A 26,825-nucleotide genomic window follows, 5' to 3' on the forward strand; every position below is an offset into this window, starting at 1 on the left:
CAAATGGTGGGTTGCAAACAGGCAACTAGGTAGGGAAAGGGGCACAATCACAGTATCATAGATCAAATGTGAATAAGAAAGTAACTGGGATTATCACTCAAGGACAACCTGGATAAGTCCTCTTCCTCTCTCTCAACTTACCACGGATTCTTTCTTTCCCATATTAACATTTTTGATTCCTTCCATTCAACCATGCCTTTCCCCTTGACACCCTTGCTCTAAAGTACTTTGGGAGAGTAAAGGCACTCTTTATTAGGCAGCCAAATTTTCTAACATTTTTAGAGACTACTTTGAAATTTTGCTTGTTTCCTTGTTGGCTTCAACATGGGGGAGGGGGAGAACAGATCCCTCGATGATGTGTGGATGTGTGTGTAAGTGTAAGTGTAAAATGTATATTTTTCATTTGAAGATATACCTCTGACACATGCCTGTTCCTATGCAGAGAACTTTGGGTCAATAACAGGAAGGCTCAATCATAAGGAATGCCATGTTTAACTTTGGAAGATCAAAGGAAAGACTGCATAGAACTGACCAAAGACTGAATTCTTATAGTCATTAGTGTTTCCATTTGTTAAGATGGAGTTACACAGATGAATTGTAGATAAACATGGGACAATTCTGAGAGTGAACCGTGGTCTTTCATCTTCTATGGGAAACACTGGGATTAAACTGTGGCCCTGCCCATTCTTTCTTGCTGGTCCCAGATCTCAGATTACCCTCAAGGCTATGAGTTCTTCTCATCTTATTATCTTTATTAACTATACCCCTTAATTTCCAAAAAAAAAGTACTTATCTGTTTCTCACAGAAAGGGACAAGGAATTGTTAGATAGTCATAAAGATAAAAGTATGTTGGAACTGAAAGAATGGGATGTGAATGACATACAAATAGTGGGGAGGGAGGTGAGAGGCAGAGAGGGAAGCATTTGGTCAGGAAAGAAGAAAAGGTAAGGAAAGGTATCACCAGTGTTATTGTTGACACTAGCAACTCATCTATTTTGGAGAACAATCGCTGTCTAAAATGTTCATGTAGGAAGGATGCAGGTAAAGTGATTTTTCAGACAAACTGGTTATCACCTGAGATATAAAGTCCACTGCCCTGTGTGTTTAGTTTTTAGTTAGAACTCTATTTTGGTTATACTTTAGGCCCAATCTACACTAGCAAAGTATTCATGAGGGGGCAGAGCCCAACTTGCTTGATAACCATAGTCATATCATCTGGAACATCTAGATTTTACCTCTACTAATTTCTTCCATACCAACTGTCATGAAGTGTCTTGAAATCCCTTAGGTTTATAGACTTACTGGACAGAAGAAATATTTGTTTCCTCACATGGCAATAAATAGACTACTAGCTTGGACTATTTTGATTATCATTAATATTGCACAAGGCAAAAGTCAAGGAGACAAATCACATTTAAATATTAGTTTCCAAATACAAGGGCCTAGGACCAGGAGATAAGGCAAATAATCAGTTAATGACCCTAGGCTTTATGAACACACTATTTCACATTCACAATCTGGTGCCACCTTATTCTCCTTAGTCATCTTTTTGACCTATTATAACCTCCTGTCCTCCTGTTCAGATCTTTCCCCATCCATATCATCCCATCACTCCAATATATAGCCTCTATAGATTTGATATAAACTATGCTTTGCTTCCATACAATCTTGTAATAAAAATGTGCTTGGCTCTCACACAGACATACTTCCTGTGTCCACCCATTCTATTGACAGTTTCAGAACATGTCTCATGATCTGGCAATTTTCTCTCTGGAATCTAGAAAAGTTCAACAAACCCACTCACTCCAAAGAATCTTGATATCAGGAGTTTTTGCTTAATTACTGCAAAATTTAAAAACAAACAAATAAACAAACATATTTTAGCTCATGCTTTTTCAGAATTATGGGATGACAGTTATCCATTCATTATTCTATCAGTAGAAAGATTTTATTTCTATAGTCATGGAACAAGGAGATGACAAATTATATATGTATATAAAATATCTTGTCAATTTAATGACCTGTAACCAAAATAGACATACATGTGTAATAGTGCTAATAATTTTTTAAGATGATGGATACTCATATATTGCTATCACATGTTATGTACTTGGGGCTCTAAAATCTTGGGGAAAAATACTATCCCTAAAAAGAAAGAATAACACACACACACACACACACACACACACACACACACACACACATCCTATAGTCCATGGCTCATAAAGGAAAAGACTCCCAAATACTTTCACATTCCAGAACTTTCTGCTACAACTTTGACACAAGCACACCTATCCACACATGAGCACATCTGCCTTCAGGTGATTACTCCACATGAGTACACACACATTTTTAGGATCTCAAACCATTAGTGTCTAGCAGTGGTATCCAATATTTCAATTGTATGGTTTCTTTTGTAGTTATGACTAGCAGGTAAGGTCTGAGACTTGCAAACCTTGCAAGTTGGCCTACATAAACTAGCTGTTTGCTTTCCAATTCCCAAGAAGGGTGTGTTTCAATGCCCCCAATGGATGCTTTTAATCCCCAACCCTAGTCTGAATCTCGCAGGATGTCAGTTTGCAAGTTCAGACATGATGGCTGCCTTGCAGGAGTCCTGAGACACAGATTTTCTGTTCTTGATTCCTTAAAAAAAGACTTCAAACAGGACCTACAGACTCAGGTTTATAATCCTAGCTACACAGAGGGCTGGGAAAGGAAGATCTCAAGTACAAGGCCCATTGGGCTACAGAGTGAGTATAAGACCAGCCTGGACAATTTAGTGAGACCCTGTATTAGTCAGGGTTCTCTAGAGGAACAGAACTGCTAGAATGAATTATGTAAAGGGGGTATTTATTGGATAAGCTTACAGTAGTCCAATAGCAGTATCAGGCCGGAGAATCACCAAACCTGGTAGCTGCTCAGTCCTTGTGTCCAGAAGCCTCAGCAGTCCCAACCCGGCACTGCAGGTGGTTCGGGGAAGCCTGGAGGCTTCCTGAGGAGCCGCTGGGTTTCGATCCACGCGGGTCTTCAGTTGATGCTGGTCTTCAGTCCGCACTGGTCTTCAATCCATGCTGGAAGGTAGCGAGCAGCTCCGGCAGCCAAGTGGAAGGGAGGAAGAAAAAAAGGAAGGAAGGAAGGAAGGAAGGAAGGAAGGAAGGAAGGAAGGAAGGAAGGAAGGAAGGAAGGAAGGAAGGAAGGAAGGAAGGAAGGAACTCTTTTACCCAGAGCTTCCTTATACCAAGTCCCCCTCTGAGCGGGCCACCCACTCTGGGGGAAGGGCTTACCCTGGGGGAAAGACCTCCTCCTTCAGTTGATCCTTCCTAGAAGCAACCTGTGTATTACTAAACAGATCAAGTTGACAACACCTTAACTATCACAGACCCTGTCTCAAAACAAAAATTAAAAACAAGGCTTGGGATATAGCTCGATGGCAGAATACTTGCCTAACATATGAAAGGCTTTGGTTCAATCCCAGTATTGGAAAAAATAAATTAAAAATTATCTACCAAAAGGACTTATAAATTTGCATTTCTCTAATTTATTTGCTCTCAATTCCAGAATAACCCCCCAAACAACAACAAAACCAAGAGCCCAGCACTATTTGAAAAACTAATCTCTAGGGGCTGGAGAGATGGCTCAGTGGTTAAGGTGATTGCCTGAAAAATGATCTCCAACTGGGAAGAAAAGGAGCAAATGGCACAGTTAGGTCTCACCAACATCCTTCTAGAAGACTGTTAGGTCTCATGGGTTGAGTCTAGCTGTTTTCTGAATTTTGGAGAGACTTTATCAAACAAGGATGAAAATGAATGTACTTAATCTAATTAACATCACATAACGTACTAGGAGGACAGATAATAGTAGCTGATGTTGTGCAATTTCCCTGTTAGTTTTAAACCTGGATATTGGACTTACTATGCAGGTTTGGTTTTAGATATTGATATGCCCTCTCACTGTGCTGAAATAACTGTCAACGAAAACAATTTTTCCCAAAATACTGAGGCTGATGCATTCACTTAACCAAGCAAGGAGAAGCTCTGTTATTCTTTGTATGTTAGCCTTTCCCTTTCTAGCAGTAACGATGAGGACATGTGTAGAACTAGAAAACAGGAGATAGTTTTTTAATTCACTCTGAAATGTGGGATATAATGACTAGCAATGATAGACAACCATGCATGTACTAACACATACCCCCAAAATAGACACTAAGTCTCTCATTTTGTTGGAAACTTCTATAGAATCATAGTTCCCATGTGGTTTATTGCTATGACAAAAAGCCTTGGGCTAATGAACTCACAAAGAGGAGAGCTTTATTTTACCTCATAGTATCACAGGTCTCAGGCCATGGCCACCTGGCCTCAGTGATTTGTGGTGCTGCAGTGAGGCCATGTATGACAGTGGGAGCACAGGGCAGAAGAAGCCAATCATCTCAAGAGACAGAGCAGCGCCCAGGCCTCAAGGACATGCCCCATGATTTAGCTTCCTTTCCCAAGGCCCTGCCGAAAGCTTCACCACCTACTGACAGTTTCTCCAGGTGGGTAGCCAAGCTTTTCATACATGGCCTCTGAGGGACATTTAAGATCCAAACCATAACGGTTGCCCTTTCTTTTTAAAGTAAAAATAACCATTACGTATCTAATGATAAGAAAAATAATAGGTTATGCATAGCAAATATACAAAAGGATTTAAAACACCATGCAGATACTCAAAGCAGAGGTGGCTGGCTATGAGTTAAGTTCAACAGGACACAACCACAGCAGCATGAAGTCCATGCTCCTTACATGACAAAAATGCACAGGAACTTTCAAACGTTCATTCTCCTTTCTGAAAAGCCGACAGCAAAACACGATCTATACACTTCATTTTCTAGAGAAGTTACTTCCTAAAGAATTGAGCTTACAAACATCTGAGCAATAACTGGTTAATCGTAATCATTTTTTGAGTCAAGTCCAACAGACTTGCTGTGGTGGTTTGATTCAGGTGTCTCCCATCAACTTAGGTGTTCTGAATGCTAGGTTCACAGCTGATGGAGATTTAGGTATTAACACCTCCAGGAAGCAGTGTATTGTTGGGGGTGGGCTTACGGGTGTTATAGCCAGTTTCCCTTGCTAGTGTTTGGCACATTCTCCTTTTACTATAGTTTACCTTATGTTGTCCAGGGGGTGATGTCCACCCTCTGCTCATGGCACCGTTTTCCCTGCCATCATAGAGCTTCCCCCTGGAGCCTGCAAGCCAAAACAAACCTCTTTTTCCCACAAGCTGCTCTTGGTGATTTCTATCAGTAACAGTAAAGTGGTACAGAGGAGTGGGATTGCTGCTAGATACCTGACTGTGTGGTTTTGGCCCTTTGGAGCTAATTATCAAAGGAATGTGGAAAGATTTGAAACCTTGGCCTAAGAGATGCCTTGCAGCACTGTCAGTACAGCCTTATGGAATATTCTGGTCAGAGTTTAAAGGCCTGAATGCAGTAAGAACTATGGGCTGTGAGGTTTGGCTTATGAGGGTGAGAAAGACCTTTGTTTGGACTGGGCTAGCAGTTTGTGTGAGGCTTGCTGTTATGCCTGTGTACTGAGAAGTTGTGCAGGGTTGCTTGCATAGAAATGAACTGGTGTGAGCATAGGGATATGGCACAGAATAAAAATCTTTGGGTGAACTGATGCCCATTCAGCTGCAATTGAGAGAATGCAACCTTTGAGACTGACCTAGCTGACCTGCATGGAGCAACAGGAAGAATGTACTCTTTTGGAGGGGGGTCTGAGTGTTCAAAAAGTCTTGTTCTTCAAAGTCTGCTTTATTCCCCCCTGGATTAACAAATTGGCACCTTACCTGGTATTGTGGAGTATAAGAAATGTAGGGAAGAGAGGGTCATTGAGTTTGCAACATGGTCTTGTGTTTTGGAAACGTCCATGGGCAGTGTGAAGTAGGTTTGTTGTTTGCCTACAAGGAGACGCATGGGGCCATGGGCATGAACTGTGGATGGCAGTGGAGACCCAGTCAAGGTGCCAGGACCACGAGATGGGTGCTAAGCAAAATTGCTGGCCCCAATGAAGTTTTCCAGGACTGTGAGTAGCCCAGCGGGAGGGGCAGACTTGGAATGCCAGAGACTTGTTGCTGGTTAGAATTATCGGACTTGGAGATTTGTCACTGGCTAGAGTTGTAGTTGTTGGACTTGAAGCTACAGAGTTTGATGTTTGCCCTGGTTGTTTTAAACCTTATATTGGTTGACTATTTCTTTGCTATGCCCAATGCCTTCTTTTGCAGTGTGAATGTTTATTCTGTGCCATTATGGTTTTTTGGGTTTTTTTTTTTTTTTGGTATTATGGCTCAGTTAAAAGATCTTAGACTATGGGGATGTATGAACATCATTGGAATTAAAAAACAATATGGGAACATTTAAAGTTGTACTAAAGGCATTGCATTTTACATCATGTATGGTTAGTTTATGGGGGCCAGGGGCAGAATGTGTTGGTTTGATTCGGGGATCCCCATAAACTTAGGTGTTCTGAATGCTAGGTTCCCAGTTGATGGAGATTTGGGAATTAATGTCTCCTGGAGAGAGTGTATGGTTGGGGGAGGGCCTATGGGTATTATAGCCAGTGTGCCCTTGCCAGTGTCTGGCACACTCTCCTGTTGCTACAGTACACCTTATGTTGGCCAGGGGGTGATGTCCACCCTCTGCTCATGCCATCATTTTCCCTGTCATCATGGAGCTTCCCCCTCGAGCCTGTAAGCCAAACTAAACCTTTTTCCTACAAGCTGCTCTTCGTTGGGTGATTTCTACCAGTAATGCAAACCCAACTGCAACACTTGCCCTTTTGTATGTGGGGGTGGGGGGGGGTGACATGCCAGGGCCTCCAGCCACTGCAATTTAACTCAACATGTGTGCTACCTTGTACACATGTGACCTTGTGTGCTTGACTGTGCCTGGTTTATGTGGGATATGAAGAGTTGAATATGGGGGTCCTTAGGCTTTGTAGGCTAGTATGTTAACTGCTAAGCCATCTTTCCACCTCCAATCTTATTTTATAACAAGAAAATGCTAACTCATTTAAGATTGGTCCAGTAGGCTATTCCTTTAGCTGATGTCTACTGAGAATTTAAACTTGACTTTGAATGCTTTCTTACTAGTTTCAGGGTGCTCTTCGGTAATATTCTAAGAATAGTTACAGATGTAACAGTAGCAGGAGAATAAAGACCATGATGATAGAGAAGTGTTTTAAGAATCATGGAAATATTTATCTCACTTAACTCAAAGAATTACATCTTGTTTTTTATAAACATAAGAACAGGGTATGATTTGGTGGCTGTTGGCGTCAGCAAGAGAGCTTATCCCATTCTCAGAGGAGAGGCTTGTCAGTACCCTTAACGGCAGCAGGCCCGTGACCAGGTTTGTGTGCCATCTATAGAGCCTTCAACATGCAAGAAGCATTCTTATCATTAAACATAGCTACAGCAGTCATTTTCCCCTGTTAATTGATATCATTTCTCCTTTACTTCAGACTCAGATTGCCAAAACTATAACACTGGAAATGGTGACCAAATTCAATTTTAGTGAAAGCCTTGAGCAACCTGTGTAACTCGGAAATGACTGGGTAGCTTTCACATTGTAAGAAAATTAGTCCCAGATTTGCCTCCTTGACAGAATTTCTTTTAGGGCCTACTGTGAAGCAAGTGAATTGCTTAGTTTAGATTGAAATGGGCAGTTTGTGATACTTGTATTTTGATTTGAGGGGAAAGAAGCTGCAATGTAAAGAATATATATATACACACACATAGAGTCACTTCCGAACATTTGACTTCCCTGCTTTCCATACTATGGTAATTTTCTTCATGACAAGTTTGTTATTTTTTTCTCTTGGGGTAAAGGAGGCCAACCCAGCCTTACAAATAGTTCCTTTCCAAGGGCAAAGTTAAACATGAACTCTTATTACATAAAATCCATGAATATCTTTGTCTAAATAAAATACATTCCAGAATATTTGTGATGGACTTGAAGCAACACTGGGGTGCTGAAAGCTCGGAGCCAAGAGTGCTGACATTCTCACCCTGGAAACACAAGGCCTCCTCCTCTCCTCTCCTCTCCTCTCCTCTCCTCTCCTCTCCTCTCCTCTCCTCTCCTCTCCTCTCCTCTCCTCTCCTCTCCTCTCCTCTCCTCTCCTCTCCTCTCCTCTCCTCTCCTCTCCTCTCCTCCCCGCCCCCCCCTCCCCTCCCCTCCCCTCTGCAGGCTGCCTTTCCACTCCTGCCTTCGCCTGCGGACACCTGAAGAGCGGTGCTAAGTCACTACCGGGAGGTCAGGCGGCAGACCACATGCAAGGGGCTTAGTGTCATCTACCACAGAGTGGGGACGAACGCCTTCCATTTCTTCATGTCTGCCAACATCTTCATTGTCACGAGAACTCTCTACATCTCAAATCATCTTCACCACTCCATGTTTCTGTTTTCCTGATCCCACTGCCATAGGGACATATTTGCCACTCCAGCTGCCACAAACTACTTGGCAGTGAAAGACACTTTATTATGGCTATAATTATGCTCACCAGAAATCTGAACAATCCACTGTCTGGGGTGGTACACTTGAACAGTGTAACATGAATTTTCAAGTTTTTCCTGGGCATATTCTTTCCTCACCACAGATGAAGTATTTACGGAGGAAAATAATATAGTAAGCACAAGCCTTTGTTTCTGGTTTTCAATGCTGATAAAACTACATTCTTTTCCCTTCAAACTTTGCTTCTTATCCATCTTTCTTCTTTCCCTACCTCTTACTCATTCATGAGCTTTGACTAGCAGTTCATAATCTTCTTCTATCACAAAGGCACCATGGTGATAACTCAAGATATGTGAATACAGTATTAGCTTTCCAGGTATTCTTTAATACAGTACCACAGGCTGGTGACCTAAAACAAAAGGAGTTATCCCTTACAATTAGAACAGACATCCAAAGCCCTGGGATCAGCACCACCAACATCCCTTTACAGGACCTGGGGTAGGGGAATGCTTCTCTCCAGCTAGTTCTCACCAGGTATTGCTTGGCTCACTTTTCAACAAATATTTATTTATTTATTTACAAGGAGAGAGAGAGAGAGAGAGAGAGGGAGGGAGGAGAGAGAGAGAGGGAGAATGGGTGCCTAATGGCCCCCATCTGCCGCAAACTCGAGACACATGCATCACTGTGTATCTGGCTTCATGTGGACACTGGGAAATAGAACTGGGGTTGTTATGCTTTGCAGGCAAGCACCTTAATCACTGAGCCATCCCTCTAGTCTCTTGACTGATTTTTTTTTTTTGCCTCTATCTGCCAAAGACATGGCCTTCTTCTATGTCTATCTTCACACAGCCTTAGAAATACACCAGTCATAGGATAGGACTCCCCTGAATCCAGTATGACTTGAACTAATTACACCTACAGAAACCCTACTCCTATTTCCAGTACTCAAGTTATGAGACTCTGGCTGTACATGAATTCTGGAAGACATTATTTAGGTGAGGAAAATGCCTACCTATTCTCTTTGGGAGTATTCTCATGTGCTTACTCAAATATCAGTTTGATTGTCTGTCCTTCCCCTGACAACACTGATAAGACTTAAAATCTCTGTAAGTTTGAATTTGCTAAATTCATCTTGAACCATGCCAGGATCCAGGCACACCTTCTGCGAGGAAGGAATCGAAGATGGCATGCTCACTCACACGGTGCCATAACAGTGAAGTGCGTTTGTTGCATCAAGTACCTCAGCTCCCAGTTATTGCTAGAAGAACTGCTGCAGTCTACACTGTGGTTCATTCTTTTAGCATGGACGACTAACATTACGGGATTGTTACATAAGTAACATTTTTTGTACTTCAAAAAATAAAGGTTTTTCAATAAAATGACTTATTTTATAGAGGAAATCAATCAGATGTAATGCATATTCTTATTAGGTACTCTGAGTTGTAATTAGTAAGACAAATATTGCCCAATTCCTTGTTCAGTACACAAAGCAAACTTTTCATGTACATTAAAAAAATTTTTATCATGATTGTTTCTATCTGAATATGCTTTCCTTTCCAATCTAAGGATAACTTGCAATATTACTGCACTAATAACAATCCAGAAAAATGCCTACAACTCTTCCTATAATGCCATCTTCTCAGTATCATAAGGCATCTGATATCAAGTTTTCATAATGCTGTTTCCCAGAATTCTTCTAATTGCAGCCTTGGGTACACATGATAAAACCCCACTTTAAACAGTAAATTTTGAAGTATAAATACTTCCCCAGTAAAAAAGAACAAACAAAAATTGTATACTTTTATTTGCACACCACTGAAACATCTTATTTATTCAAGTTAATTCTACATTTACACAAAAATGTTGTAATAAAATATCTGTACACTACTTCTGTTACAAATATAGATAGTTTTAAGTGACTTTATATATTCTAATGTAGGAGTTTCACACTCTAAAATGGGATTGAACACATGATAATTCCTCACCAGTTGTCTCAATAAACAGCTCCATCTGTTTCCTGTAGTCTTAAACTATTGTATTGTAAGATGCTAATATGAGGCAATGGAATGAAGTCATGTTAATCCTCTTAATTTTTATCTCAATTTACTAATGGCGTACACGTGAAATAATCACTGATGCATTGCTTTTTCTCTGCCATTAAGATTAATACTAACTGAAGCCCACTTGCATAGTGCATGAACACTGCTGTTACATCAGTTGTTAAAATTTGCACTTTACAATTCTGGGATCCTTTTATGTCCCTCATTGTTAGTGTAGTTGCTTTCTAGAAAAACTGCAGTTAACATGGGGAAGCATCAACATTTCACTTATAACAACATGAAAATACAATGGGTCAAAAATGTAAATGAAATCCAAGATGTGCATTAAACACGATTCCTTTGGATATTTTCTGAACACTGATAAACAATTTTAGCAAATATATATCAGTGAAAATATATATCAGTGGTGGTGAGATGATACAAGTTTTTGTGGTTTTAATAATTTTGAGATACTAAGAATATTTAAGTCTTGCCTTTTTTAAAAAAAGAAGTTTGTGGTAGGGAATGAAAATGAGTCATTAGATTGAGGCGTTTTTATAAAACTCACTTTTTTCCTTATTTTATAGTTCCTCTTTTCACCCTAATTTGCTGAAACCATTTCTCTTGGTTAGTTTTAGAACGACTTTTCCTTCTTTACTGACAACAAGAACTTATAACTTTTGCTTATGTGACTATAACATATGAGATATCTTCAAAATAAAAAGTAGCTTTATTTTACCTATGCAAATATTCTTTGTTCTTGAGTTTATGTTCACAAAATGCAAGGGGCAAGGAAAACTGATGTTAGATTACTCATAAGAAAATCATGTGCAAGAAAGAACAACAAACTTAAATGTGACATCTCCCTTGTAGTTTCCCCCAGGAAGACAACATAGAAGAAACAGTCACCCAAGAGGGTAGTTCAGTTCCATTCCCCTTCCAAACAGAGGTAGAGGAGGGGTTGGGCCAATTCAGAGCTGTTGGTCAGCCAGTTCAGGAGAGAACCATCAGAGTGACAGTGCCTTTTGTTCGCTTAAGGATGGCCACAGCTTCTTCATGGGTGACCCCTTCTAGACTCTGCCCGTTGACAGCAATGATCTGATCACCCCTTCTAAGACGTCCATCTTCCGAGGCTGCCCCCTGCAAGGATAAAACAGGCTTACTGACTGCTCACCAAACACAGCTTCACAGTGCCACACAGAGGATCCAGACAGGAGCGAAAACTGTCCTATGTGTACACAGGTGCTGCTGCGAGTAGTCCACATCAGCAGACATGGAGAACATACAAAGAGGCCTTTTTCCTGAGTGATTTTAGCACTGAGATTCCAATTTGTGACAGAATTGAGCAATCAATAACTGGATGACGTTTTTCTTCTTTCTGTTCTCTTTTGGTTGTTTAGCATGGCCCTTGGTGGAAACTTAAATTAATGAATATTTGGGAATCTGCTGAGTAAGGATGATTTCCTAGGATCTAGGGTTTGCTACCCTCTAAAGAAGATCCAGAGAAAGAAGACCAAAGGCTAGTAAGAACAAAAGCAGCTTTGCCATAAAGGTATGGATTACAAACCCAAAGATTTATAGAAACATAACATCGATGTGCACGATGAGCAGGGCATGCTAAGGCACAAGGGAAGAGTGAAAGCCAGCACTGGAGCTGGGATGCTCTCAGTGGTACAGTGCTTGTCCCCCAGGACAGAGGTTGGATTCCATCTTTAGCAATACCTTTCCAACTTCCCCAAACCACTGCTAATTGTAGTTCTTTCTATTTTTCAAAGAAGCTCTTGGCCTTGAAAATAAAGATGGCTCAAGCTGTCATGGTTCTTACTTCTGAAGGTAGATAAGAGTCTTCCTATTTCTATAGGCCCTAAATAATTATGGTTAAACACAGACATTGCTGTTTAAAAAAGAACCCCATCTTAACACATGCTCATAGAAGATAATTATGCAATTAAATACAAGATTAAAAATATGGAAAGGTTAATGAGGAGCCTATAATGATGACTATCATAAAATATGTTCTAACTAGCATGCCTTAAATAAATTGTTCCTATACAAACAGAAAGGATTGCATGACACTTCTATTCAATGGTTAATGCTGTTTATATTTTTGGACATACCGATAGTTTTTGTTAAAAATCCTAAATTAAACCTATAACTGGCTTGCTGAAAATACAGTACTTTAAGTTGATTGACAATAGTAATATTTTTCTCTAACATAATAACATGAATCTTCCAGAAAATGAATGACCACAGCACTTAAGTCCTTGAATCAAATAAACAACCCTGACATAGATTTTGTTCCTTTACACTGTATAATTTGTAATTTTGTTTTGTTTTCATGCATGCAATATTGTTCAACTTTGTAGCCCTTGGAAATAACAGAATTATAATCATTATATGTGTTTTTATTATTTTAATATCTTCAGCAAAATTTCAATATCCTTACTCTTATTCTTAACATTCTTAAGATAGGACCGGTTAGTGTGTGATTAAAATAATATAAAAATGTTACTATTTTTAAAAATAATTAAATCCCATGATTTTGAATGGTGATTTACTATACATGACAGGTTTTCTGGATATTCCTTAAATTAAAAAAATATTTTTCTATTTTGTTCAATGAAATTAAATTTACAAATTAAATGCATTGTTAGTTAATTTACACATGTAATTTGAGTGCTTTTAAATAGTTCAAAAATATCATACTCTATATAATGCCCATATTTTATATAATTTCAAAAGATGGCCATGTACAACTTTTTCTCAAATGAAAATAACAGGTTTTACTAATAAAAAATCATTAGTACTTTCATGTAGACTGTAGAGATTTTACCAAATTTCAACTTGAGCCTATTTTCCTTTAAAGCCTCAAATTGGACAAAAGTATTTAATGACATGTTCCTGTAGGGAGTTTAGAAAGAAAATGATCAACTGTTAAGCATTTGGCATTACCTCAGGTCATAAACTAATAAGCCAGCTGCTGACCAGTGTTAATGAGTGTTTATCAGGCAAGAGAATGGCTAAAATTTGCAAGCTTACCTTTGCAAATACTGTTTTAACATAAATGGGTAAGTCTCCATGAGGGCTGCCATATCCTCCCACGATACTGAAGCCTAAGCCATCTGGGCCTCGTTCTAGTGCTATAGACTTACACTGTGGGGGTCTACAGAAAAGGGAAGGAAATAAGAGGGTTAAGATTTACTTCTGCACATATGTGTGCACATGTGCATGCACACATCTCCCTGAGTCTGTAAGTTGCTCATTAGCTGACCTCTAGCTAGGTCTGGCATGCTTCTCTGTGTCCCTGATGGAGAGGATAAGTCATTCGGTGGGTTGTTTAAATTCTCAGTTCATGCTGTGCACAGTATCTGAAACATGTAATCTCATGAGATCTTACTTAACACCCAAATTCTATTGCTCACTTACAGGTACTCACTGCATGTGCTCATGACACAGCAAAGTTTTTTCCTTGTGCAGTTTATGTGGGCAGGACTAATGTTCAGGGGATTACTATGGAATAAGCCATAAATGCCAGTGTTCCCAACCACAGAGAGAGAAAAAACAATGATAAACAATATAAAAGCTGGGTCAACTGATTTAAAAGTTCCAATATTCCTCTTTTCCTGTTTTCTAATGCTTTTGTATTCAGTGACATTTGCCAATATAGAAAAATTTTTAATAAATGAAAAAGACTGGACATTTATATTTCTGAGGCAACCCTGGGACTCCATAGTAAATTCCAGGTCAACCTGGGCTAGAATAATGCCCTATCTCAAAACACAAAACAAAAATAAAATAAAATAAAATAAAGGAAATCTGAAAATGTGGGAATGGTAGGAAGATGCACAGATATCTGTCTATAATCTCTTTATTTCTCATTATCTAAATCTACATCATAACCTGACAGTTCAAAGCACTTGATTTATCTTTGTTGTCCCTCCTCTCCTATTAGTTTATTTCTATGTGGCTGTAAAAATATGGGGCAGTTGATGCAATTGTCAGAAAGCTTTCACCCAGAAGCAGCAAATGTACACAACCTGTAAAATATATATGCTCACCCTAAATCATCCTGAAATATACCGGTTGACGTCAGCCCAGTGAAAGAAAGATTAGAATTGACAGGCTCCTGCTGATGACCTGTGACCACACTCACGTCTCCTCCAGCAACCACCTGCACAGGGGAAAAGAGTAAAGACCAAAATAACACATGCTCATGTGGCAATAAAGACACCAATTATTTTTCTCCAGAAAAGTTAGTTGGCCTAAAATGCATATGTTATTGTCTACTAAATCACAGAAATAATTAAAATACAGCCAAAGGAAAAAGAATTTCACAATGTCTAGAGATTTCTTAACTGACCTGAAAATAGAAATATAACAGTTTAATTATATAATGTTTTCATTTTTTTTTTTTGTTTGTTTGTTTGCTTTGGAGGCAGGATCTCACTGTAGCCCAGGCTGACCTGGAACTCACTCTGTAGTCCCAGGCTGGCCTTGAACTTACAGTGGTCCAGTCCTACCTCTAACTCCTGAGTGTTGGGATTAAATGTGTGTGCCACTACAACTGGATTTTGATGTTTTTAAGACATGATCTTCAGCAATTATTTTTCAAAGATCTTCAAAGACAAGCTACTGGGCCACCACTTAAAATTTGATCACTTACTATAAGGCCTTGCATTTTCCCCTCAGGTATAAGATATTATAATAAACAATAAATTCATCAGGATAAAAGTGTTATAGCATGTGTTTCATTATATGCTCTCAGAGTTTTCAATTTAGTTAAGAATGTTCAAGGATATGCTCAATAAAATAATAGCAGGAGACAATCTTTTTTTATTATCAAAGCTCCTGTAACATCGAGACCCCCATGCTCTGAATAGTATATTGGGTAAAAAATATTACCTGCATTTCAATGGAGCCAGAGGCATTTTTCAGTAAGTTAACTGCTTGCGTGTGAGTCATGCCCTCAGTGGTTGTGCCACCAATGGTGACAATCCTGTCCCCAACCTGTAAGTGAGAGAAAGAACCACCTGCTAAAGCCACCTGCTGAAGCTACCACACAGAGAAGATCCTAGAGACCAGAGTAGTTCTCCTCCTCACAAGTAGACTGCCACCAGCCACTGACATTTCCAAGGAAACCACTTAGTCAAGAAGGCTAAGCAATAACTGCAAAAAGTTCATCATATCATGATTCCTAGAGTTCCACAGGAGAGTGTGATGAAAAGAAAGTTGCTCTTCCTTTCTTATTTCTCCTGGGTAAGAAAAAAAAAAATTACTTATTATTAAGATCATAAAACATCAGGTTCTTTTGGAAGCCAGAAATTCCTTTGGTGTTATCAGCATAATTGTTAAATTACACTGTAAGTCAGGGGTTGGCAAAACAAGGCTGGCAGGGCAAGTCTGGAATATGGCCTGCTTTGGTTACTGAAATCTAGCTGGAACACAGCTGTGTTAATGTGAATGTTTCACAGGGTAGAGCTGAGCAGAGATTCCTATGTCCTAGAATCTAAAACATTCATTTCTGACTTACTGGACAGTTTACCAACCAATGTGCTATGTGTAAAATCAGTTTCTATATGTCTGTCATAAGTTCAGAAATCAAAAGAGGCTGAATCATTCCCAAATTTGAGGCTATTTAAACTATGATATGGTTATGCTAGAGACCTTACATATGGCATGAGGTATTGCAGACGACTTGAGAGACTCTGAGTTGCCTGTGAGGTTGGTGTTGGGCACTTAACATGTGTGGTACATTTGGGAAATCCTTCAACCTAGAAACAAATTTGGTATGCTTTACAAGATTTTGTGTCATAATTTGTAGTAAACTTTCAAAATTTATAACAAAATGTAAATAAATGGTATTTTTCAATTTAATAAGGTTAAAACAGAATTTAAAACAACAAAATATATAAAAAGGAACAGCTTTACATCATTCTAGTATTCAGAATATATTTTCTTTCAATGTATTTCATAGAGTCTTAAAACATCGATAAAATTTACTGATATACATATACATCTTCCTCTTTAATTTTCTTACATGTATTCGATAGTACCATTTTATTCCTTTTGTTTTCATATTCCTTTACCTATATCTAGCCCTGCTATGGCTTGATTAGATGACTTCAAAGCAGATACATACAGTGAGCACTGTGCAGATTTGTAAAGCTGGATTTGATAGTATTGCTGTGGCTATTAGTAAGGCTTACCCTGAGTTTCTGGGTTTGAGCCGCAACACCAGTTGGGTGCATCATTGCAATAAATATAGGAACATCTCCAAGTGGGCTGCCTACTCCTCCGGCAATGCTGATCCCCAAGGAGTCTGTAGGTCCCTGACATGGAATAGATACATTTTGGTCAAAGTAGTACTTTTAATTAGCTTTGGTTCATTATTTGGCACAGTTTTCTATTGTCAATTGGATAAACTAATGTGAGGGTGGGGAAAGCATTTCAGAAAAGTGAATCACTTGATAGGACACAGTAATCTAGGACAGAAAGGAGGTACAGCTGTCAGATACACCTATGGAAATAATGCCGAGGAACTATAAACCCACAAAGTGAGAAGATCCTATCTGTTACTCAGAGACCTGTGTTCAAAGTCAGATCTACACTTCCAAGTGCTGGACCAGGAGTAAGCCCACTGTTCCTAGTAAATTATAGGGTCTTCAATTGTAAGATGAGGTCACAACGACTCTCACAGAGGGCTGCTGTGGCCATGAAGCCAGGGTGATATTAGGAAGAGTGTGTAGTATGCAGCAAAGACTCAATAAGTCATTCTTTTATCTCCTCTCTTGGGCTAGGCTGACAGAGTATCTGGTGATGGGAAAGGCTTTGTTGTCAATATGAGGAGTGCGAGACCGCAGATGATTTTTATACACACACACACACACACGTATATGTATGGACATGTATATGTCAAATTTTAAAGTCAAAGCAAAGACTGAGTTACACTGAGTTATTATTTCTACCATTTACAACATGATCACACACGTTTCACATGGGTACTACAAAACAATTAAATAGTAAACAGGAAAATACAGATGAAGATGTGTCAGAATGTACAAAAATTACCTTTTTTATTTCAACTGTTCTTAATCCCTGTATTTCAGATGATACTATAAAAACAAAAACATAGACTATAGTTATTACAGTATTTTATGCTCATTATAATTTTAACATTACATGGAACTGGATGGCACTAACAGGATTATCTTTTTTTGTTTGCTTTTTGAAAGAACATAGTTACTAGCACTATACATGATTAAATCTATCTCACAAAGAACTCTATTTCTTCAGCTGGGAAAATTCTGTATACCATTCCAAGTAATCCTTCTCATGTAAGCATTGATTATATAACTGTATAATCCACTTGAAATGAGCCAAGTACAAAATGTACTTTGGACAGAAAGATGCATGCACAGCTGAGAGGAATAAAGTCATAGATGCATCAGAAAGAAAAAAACTCATGGACTTAAGTGTGTAACTCTAGAATATTAGTCACATTGCAAATAGAGACTGCCATATGGCTAGTGTCTTGAATGAGAACGCCTCTCAACCAGTACATCAAGCAAAAGCCCCTCTGCTTCACGATTCCCTATAGTAGAAGGACTGTATTCATTTTATCATTGTGTGCTCATTATCTCTGGAAAAAGCAGGCTTCACTTAGTGGTATTTTCTGATTTTCTGGAGTTATTTATAGTCAACAGACAAAGGGAACAAAATCCAACACACTGATCTGAATGCTAAGAAAAGCCTTATGGAATTCTAATGTTAATATTTCCTGAAACATGTAGGGCAAACATCAAATAGGCAAAGTGGCCATAGACCAGTGTTACTAGTTCAAAGTTTTGGCCAATGCATGGTTTGTGGGAGGAAAAGTTCTCAGAAGTAAACTGTATATATATATATATATATATATATATATATATATATATGTGTGTGTGTGTGTGTGTGTGTGTGTGTGTGTGTGTGTGTATAATGCCAGATTTCACAGCCAAGACTCAGACCAATAAATCATATTTAAAATATTCAACCATGCTTACATGTATTCTTCTTTGAGTTACTTTCTAGTGCTTCAGATGTATTTATTCCAGAAAGTGGAAGAGTGAAAGATGACAAGCTGCTTTCACTCACCTACAAATATAGAACAGTAACTTCAGAAAGTTGTGGAACTTAATTTATTTCATCTAAGGAGAAATATAGGTGAGCAATGGTAGCATTCGATAATGTAAACAGTAACTTAAGAATAGTTCTACCTGATTTTTTTTCTTTTTAAGGAATAATTTGTCTAATGGTATATACAGTTTAAGCTAAAATGGTAGCTGAAGTTGATTTCAACCCATTTTAAATTTTAGTGGATTTTCATAATACCATTCTTGAAGGACCAGCACTTTAATAAAGACTAGGAACTTCATGGTGATAGTTAAGAAAGTTAGTAAGTGGTCTTCAGGGATACACTGATATAATTAAATTCTGTTCTAAGAGGACAAGACTTAGGAGAGAGGCTTGCCAAAAATCACATTATTTTAACATCATATTTTCATACATGGTGATAAGCATTTATCGTTTACCTACTCGGTTTTCCAGTCAAATATTGATATCTGTTACACAATAGCTTAAAATAAGCCATCTTGATGGACTTTGCACATGTTCATTAGGTGGCTTTACTCTTGAGATTATGGAAAAAGAATGCTTGGAGCACAGATCCTCAGAATGGCTGAAAAACCCAAGTTATACCTTTCCTACTTGTCCACTCCCACCTCTTGTTCCTCATCTCAGACTCTGCACTTAGTGACAGACTGCACCTGTGACCCTGGATAGACTATGCCTCCAGCCATCTCTGAGCTCCTCTTGGCATGTGGACTGGTAGTCCTAATGAGCTCCCAGGCTACCCACCTGGCTACTTTCCGATGCTCTCCTCTCTGAATGGAACGGGCCAGCTTTGACTCTTCCAACTTCTAGAGTTACTGTGCCTAGGGAACACTGAGGGAGGGGTTATTTATGGAAATATTTAAAAGAAAATTCTTTTTTATTTTTATTTTTTAATATTGTATTTATTTATTTGAGGCAGGGAAAGAGGAAGAGAGAGAGAGAATGGGTGCACCAGGGTTTCCAGCCTTTGCAAATGAACTCCAGATGCATGCACCACCTTGTGCATCTGGATTACATGGGTCCTGGGGAATCAAACTGAGGTCCTTTGGCTTTGTAGGCAAGCATCTTAACTGCTAAGCCCTCTCTCATGCCTTTAAAACAAAATTCTAAAATTCAAAACCATTTTTAGGGAACCATTGTACTTCTTAACATTGAGTTTTGAAAGGCATTTTTCTTCGGGGATTTCCACAGACAATAGTATTTCCAATTCTTTTTGGAAAAGGTTTTGTTTTTAAAAGACTGAAACTAACAAAAATAATAAGGAGCAGTCACAATCCCCAAATGTTTTAGCACTTCATAGTGTACATGAAGACAATTTTACTAAGGTTGAAAGTGCAAACATTAGCTGTAGTTACCATCACACAACTGATTCTTCTCTTACTAGAAGAAGTATTCAGATACTTGGAACAGTTTTTTTTTGCTGTACTGTAGCTGAGTATATCTATTATGCAACACTTACATAAATGCACTATAGAGACAATGTAAGAACTGAAAACAATATCATTAACGTTCCTTACAACTAAAGGGCAGACATGGAGACAGGCACATTGGCTTACATCAGACTGTGATTGATTAGCTGTGTGATCATAATGGATATCTAAACTTGGCATTCTTGTTACCCTGCCTTCTAGAGGTAGAAAATTATTAGACGTGAGAAGGAGTCCATGACAAGGTCTTGTACAAAGTTTTGGTAGAATCAATACTGGGCAACAACATGGTTCTGCTGCACATAAGGAAAGTAGAAAAGGAACTGTTCTCTTCAACAAATTATTGATCCATGAAAAACTCTGAAAGGTCAAGACTTGAGTTTTTGTTGATTCAAGGTTTTTGTAGCCCAGAACTCAGAAAACTCTTCTGAGACCTTTTTTTAAAAATGTTTTTCTCCTTGCCTGACTGCCGAGGTCAGCAAGTGCATATACTATTTGTCCATGGTGGGATGTTATGCCTCTTTCATCTACCAATTACATTTTTCTTCAAGGTTCCGGGGCTTTGGTTATGATTAATAATTTTAAGGTAATCTTTCCATGATAAAAGCTATTAATTCTCATAAAGCCCTGAAAATAAAATGTGAAATGAAAGCGGGTAATGGGTACTTGCAACAATTACTTCATACTTGCTGTTATAAAGCTTCTAAGACTTACAGGGCCTGCTGCTGTCAACCTGTCATCCTATCTATTTAGCGGACTGAAAGAGGAGGTTCATTAGTTCAAGACCAGCTTGGGCACTCTGGCCAGAGCCTGCTTCAAAATACCAAGTAAGCAAAGGCAAGGGGATATAGATCTAAAGGGAAAGTATTTGCCAAAAATAGGTGAGGACCTAGCTTTAATTAATTCCAAGTACCATAAAAACCCTTTTAATGCTTTATTTTACATAGTTGTATAGAAATGCTCTCCACTGGTACATATTTGGGGGTATAGGTCAGTTACTTTCTCATTGCTGGAACAAAATACCCAACCAGAAGCAGCTTAAGGAAACAAAGGTTTTTATTTTCTGGAGTATTGTTCTAGAGGATAGTGTCTATCAGGGTGGCTGAAAGCATGGCAGGAGCAGGAAGCTGGTGTCACATGGTCTTATCAGTAAGGAGGAAGAGTAGAGCAATGGATGCTAGTGGTCTGCTAGCTCTCTCCTTTTAAGTTAGTCCAGGACCCCATCCCATGAAATAGCACTACTCATAGGGTGAGTCTTCCCACCTCAGCTAATCTATCTAGAAAATCCCTGTCAGACAGCCCAAGAGATCTGTCACTATGGTGGTGGCAATTCTTGTCAAATTGATGACCAGAGATTAATCTCACAGGGGACTGGATAACACAGTTGTCATGAATATCATTTTATGCTGATATGTGCCTGTCATGAAACTTTGGAATGTATACCAAAATTGGTGTGGGGTTGTTTTTTTTTTTTTTGTTGTCGGTTATATTGCTTCCAATTTTCTTATTATTACAAATAACACTTCAGTGAAATTTACACATAACTGATTTGTATATTGAGAATTATTTTTTTATTTTATATATTTATTTTAGAGGGGAAAAAGAAGTAGATACACAGAGAGAATGGGTATTTCAGGGCCTTCTAGCCACACTGCAAATGAACTCCAGACATATATACCTCCTTGTGCATCTGGCTTACAGGGTACTGTGGAATCAAACCTGGTTCCTTAGACTTTGCAGGCAAGTGCTTTCACTGCTAAGCCATCTCTCCAGCCTGAGAGTAATTTTTAAATGAAGAATTGCTAAGACAAAATTGCACCAGCAACCAGCAGGATCGAAACCAAATGTGCACACATAAATATATTTTTGGCATAAATATTTTAGTTTTGTATTATATACTATCAAGCTGATTTTTGAAATAGCTGGTTGAACTGATTTTAAAATGATTCCTCTTGGGCTGGAGAGATGGCTTAGCGGTTAAGCACTTGCCTATGAAGCCTAAGGACCCCAGTTCAAGGTTCGGTTCCCCAGGTCCCACATTAGCCAGATACACAAGGGGGCGCACACGTCTGGAGTTCGTTTGCAGAGGCTGGAAGCCCTGGCGCGCCCATTCTCTCTCTCTCCCTCTATCTGTCTTTCTCTCTGTGTCTGTCGCTCTCAAATAAATAAATTAAAAAAAAATGATTCCTCTTGTCTTTAGGATACTTCTTTCTCTATTTCTTTAAGACATAAATATCTTGCAGGGCTAACAATTGTTTATGATTTATTTCTAAAAGGAAGTGATTCCTCCTTAAAGAATTTCAGCTACTAGCCAAGCATGGTGGCTCACAGCTATCATTTCAGCATCCAGGAGTATGAGGCGTGTAGCTTTTCATTAGTTCCATGCCAACTTGGGCTACAGAGTAAGACTCTGTCTCAAAGTGTCTCCATAAAAAAAAAAAAAAAAAAAAAATCTGATTACTTGCTTTGATTACTAACACTAAGAAGTGGAAGGAGTAATGTGTGCTTCAATAATAATTACATTCATGTACATTCATTTACTAGGCCCCACTGAAACCACAGGGTGAACAGAACCCTCACCTGCAAAATGCCACAGAGAATCCCAGCCCAAGAGACCAGCTCTTGTGGGTGCCAGAAGCCTGGAAGCCTCACCCACCCCAGAGCCAACGCACAGGCTCTTGCTAACATGGAGCCAGGTGTGGCATGAGTGAAGATAGGGGTTTTCTAGGCAATGCTGAAGTATATTTCTTCAGGTCAAAATACACGTCAGGTAAAGGAAAGTGCACTCAGTAATGTCTTACTTATTTATAGGTACACAACTCCTCTCTAGAAATTGAAATTTTCTCTAATAGGGAATAAGGTCTATAGTCCCAAGAATCATATTTCTAAGCAACTATTCTGTACTTTACAGTTGATTTTTAAACCAACTATGAAGTATGACTTCTGCCTTTTCACGTAACCCTTCATGTAAAGCTTCCTTGGGAGGAAATCTACTTCACAAGGTAAAATCACTTAAGCTAAAAATGATGTCTAGGGATGAGTCCTTATGGTTTCCAGAGCAACTTCCATTGAAGGTGTTGCAGGGTGAATTTGCATTAAATTACCTTCATTGCATGCGGACAACCCATCCAAACCTGTCACATCATGAAATTTAAAATAGGCTTTGACTGAAAACAAGAAATGGGACAAACATTCCTTTGTAAGACACAAAGGACAACATTCTGCTGCATTCTATGTCACACTATTCATCAGGATTCATGAAAATATGAACTGTGTTGTGTCCACAAAGGACTCAGGGAGGGCTAACAGGAAAAGCAGACAACATGATCGTCAGGTGCTGTGGGCACCCATGTGGCCTCCTATAAGGTCTCAGCCTTGAGCAATTCTTTAAGAGCTTTCACTTAAACCAGAGATCATTAAGAATAAATCCAGAAGGAGAGAGGGAAGAGTATATGTTGATACATTTGTGATTTATATATTTTTCTTCCAAAGTTCAATGATAAGAAGACTGGCTATTATTTAAAATACTCAACCACTAATTCCTGTTAACATTTTCACTAAATGAATGCATAACAACACAACACAGTAAATAGCAAGCATAACTTTACTGGCTACAGCTCTGTCAGTAAAGCATGGCATCGCATATTTATTTGAGATGACTTGAAATCCAAAGGAATCAGTAACTGAATCACAGCAATTCAGTGTGAGTTCCTTCTTCTTTCACATTGATCTTACCTTTAGCAAAGCAGCCACAGCTTCCTGGGTGGCGTCACGAACATCTTCTCCATTCACCATCAGGATCTGGTCCCCCTGCATGAGCCTTCCATCAGCATCCGCAATGCCTCCTTTGACAATGTCTGACACAAACACCCCAGTATCGTTTCTGCAAACAAGGCTGGATGTCAGCATTAATCGCAACTGTAATGTGATGCTTAACGAAAAATTCACTTTTTCTTGACATCTTGGTATCAATTTTTGAGTTTTATTATTTTGATCAGTGCTTACTACAACATTATTGTAATACAATTACAAGAAGTCATGAATTCTGCCTTAATATGGTATTTTATACTCTGATAAACTTTCACAAGCACACTTCTTGGTAGTTACAGACTGTGAATGTAAGTGGGTACTATGACTCTTAGTTTATGGATCACAGCTAGCAAATGATAAAACTGGCACTTAAGAGTCAACTGTTAAGAATTAGATCCATTATTCTTTCTAAAACATAATGAAGCCATCACCTGATAGTGACCTATGACCCTGTGATTATGTTATTATCATGAACATAGTTATCATTATCCAAAATATAAAAGAACACATAATAAACTGAAACCATTTATTACATAAAACATAACCACCATTAACATGGTGCCTTGTAATTCATTTGGTTAGCTTTCACACATGACAGGTTTATTTGAAATGAAGTACTATAAATCTTAACACAACATGCTGAAATTTGTTGTTAAGATACAAAGGTAACCATAAATGGAAGTATATGGTGAGCACTGAATCATGACCTCAAACATACCATCAGTTCATGTGATTTGGGCTTTCTTAGTCTTAAAATGATACATCAGACTGTCTGAATAGTCTTCCCAAGGACAAAATGATTAATTACTAGCAATTTTTATAGAATTTGGGTAGCCCCACATGTTGTAGTAGTCTTGTATCCAAAGTGAATTTTAAGTTCATCGTGTTTCACACGATTTGGACTACTGATGCTGTATTACCAAAAGCATGTCTATTTCTACTATCCAACTTATATTCAAATAGCACACGATATTTTCTCTGTGATTTGAAAACAGATTAGTCTTTGATAGTCTCTAAAAACAAATCAGTAGAAATGGACTGTTAATTCTAAGGCAGACATGCTACTGGAACACCAGGTGAGCAGCTGATGGCTTGGACATCCCCAAACCTCAATCGTGAAAGGGTAGTCTGACACAAAAGTCACAGACTGCTGACTCATTGGGGTGTTCTTCTGAACCTGTGGATATGAGGCCTAAAGCAGGCTGATGGAAACTTGTGGCCACTGCAGATGACAGAGCCATGTTTTCCTGACTTCTGACTTCATTTGTTGAACTATTTGAAATATTCTGCTCTTCATGGGGCTTACAAAAAGGGAGAAGTGGGGCTGGAGAGATGGCTTAGCAGTTAAGAGCTTGCCTGTGAAGCCTAAGGACCCCGGTTCGAGGCTTGGTTCCCCAGGTCCCACGTTAGCCAGATGCACAAGGGGGCGCACGCATCTGTAGTTCGTTTGCAGAGGCTGGAAGCCCTGGCGCTCCCATTCTCTCTCTCCCTCTATCTGTCTTTCTCTCTGTGTCTGTCGCTCTCAAATAAATAAATAAATAAATTTAAAAAAAGAAAAGGGAGAAGTGCTTATGGAACTTAGCACTGGTTAATGTGAGGCAATTAGCTGGGTTCCGAATGGCTTGAGTAGTCCTACCACGTCCAGCCTTGCTGCCTGCTACTCACGTGGCCTCTCTCCCAGGGCGAGTTCCCTCCCTGCGTGCCTTTTCTCAAAAGACCTCCCAGGCTCCTGGCATATGCAGTATCCCAGAGTCTCCACTGCAATTTAGGCTTCTCCACCATAGCATCACACAGTGGCTCCTTGGAGTCTCCTTTCAGGGACTCTGACCTTGCCACACATTGCCCAACCTCAGCAGCTCTTTGTGAGCATGGTGTGAGATTCTGACACCTCTTCAATCCTACACCTTTAATGTCTGCAAACCCAGTGCCATGCGGATGAAGACTGGACATTCAAAAATAGGGACTGTTTGCTCCCCTAATGACGAGGCCAATGCCAGCTGCTTGTGGAACACAAGCCGTCCACAGATTCCACCACGACTGCGGTTTCAAAGTAGCCCTGGGGTCTTGCTTCCCAGCACACCTTTTGCCAACAATACTCAATCCCAGGCCTTTCCCTGGCTTCTTCTGCAGCTCGATGGTGAGCGCATCACACCCGTCCTCCTCCCTGTATGGGGCCTCGTCTCGGTAGAGTGTCAGCCGCACTCTCTGTGGGGTCTGTCTCAGGACGTTGATTGCTTCATCATGCGTGGCTTTTCTCAAGTCAATTCCATTCACCTGCAGAGAAACAGGATGCTGGTGGTGAGAGTCAGGTGGGTTTAGTGAAGAATTGAGGAGGAGAGAGGGAGTGTTAGAGAAAAAAGTCAAGACAAACCCAACCTCCCACTGCCTTTCTCCTACTTTGGAAGGTCCAAAATGAACACTTTGTACCTCTAAAATCTGGTCTCCAGCCCAGAGTCTTCCATCTTTACATGCTGCTCCTTCTTCATAAACTTCATGGATAATAATAGCACCCTAGGGCACAAACACAGGCTTTATCTCACTCTCCACAGGGTACTTCACAGACAGCCAAAAAGATTATGTACTTGCTGGGTCCACACTGTGAACCTCTTATCACAATGTAAGGCAATGTGTAACAGTACAATCATTAAGATTAATCTGTGTGTGTGATTGTGTGTGTGTGTGTGTGTGTGTATTTTTGAGGTAGGGTCTCACTCTAGCCCAGGTTGACCTGGAATTAACTATGGAGTCTCAGGGTGGCCTCAAACTCACAACAATCCTCTTACCTTTGTCTCCTGAGTGCTGGGATTAAAGGCGTGCACCACCATGCCCAGCTGTTAAGGTTAATGTTGACTGTGAATTTGACTGGGTCAACAATCAAGCTAGAGATATACTCTCTGGAAAGGTCTGTGAAGGCA

The 26,825-nt window shown here is 39.3% G+C and overlaps 1 protein-coding gene across 10 annotated transcripts in view; it reads right to left on the bottom strand.

The window, feature by feature from the left end:
* Positions 1-10,273: 10,273 nt before the first annotated feature.
* The window catches only part of Mpdz (multiple PDZ domain crumbs cell polarity complex component), a 143,520-nt gene continuing 126,968 nt past the window's right edge, over positions 10,274-26,825 (bottom strand). For 3 of the 10 annotated variants that reach the window (XM_045145861.1, XM_045145872.1, XM_045145854.1), the window contains 12 exons: positions 26,338-26,421; positions 25,991-26,184; positions 23,836-23,983; positions 19,418-19,504; positions 18,565-18,655; positions 17,594-17,637; positions 16,732-16,854; positions 16,195-16,296; positions 15,428-15,532; positions 14,584-14,696; positions 13,565-13,688; positions 10,274-11,665 (listed from right to left, as the gene is read on the bottom strand). In XM_045145861.1, the coding sequence (XP_045001796.1) occupies positions 11,519-11,665; positions 13,565-13,688; positions 14,584-14,696; positions 15,428-15,532; positions 16,195-16,296; positions 16,732-16,854; positions 17,594-17,637; positions 18,565-18,655; positions 19,418-19,504; positions 23,836-23,983; positions 25,991-26,184; positions 26,338-26,421 (1,362 nt within the window). In that variant the 3' untranslated portion in view covers positions 10,274-11,518. The remainder of the gene's footprint in view (positions 11,666-13,564; positions 13,689-14,583; positions 14,697-15,427; positions 15,533-16,194; positions 16,297-16,731; positions 16,855-17,593; positions 17,638-18,564; positions 18,656-19,417; positions 19,505-23,835; positions 23,984-25,990; positions 26,185-26,337; positions 26,422-26,825) is intronic. The other 7 variants (XM_045145896.1, XM_045145881.1, XM_045145879.1 and 4 more) reach the window with 3 other exon arrangements.

Source organism: Jaculus jaculus, chromosome 1 (assembly GCF_020740685.1).
Source record: "Jaculus jaculus isolate mJacJac1 chromosome 1, mJacJac1.mat.Y.cur, whole genome shotgun sequence".
Taxonomy (NCBI): domain Eukaryota; kingdom Metazoa; phylum Chordata; class Mammalia; order Rodentia; family Dipodidae; genus Jaculus; species Jaculus jaculus.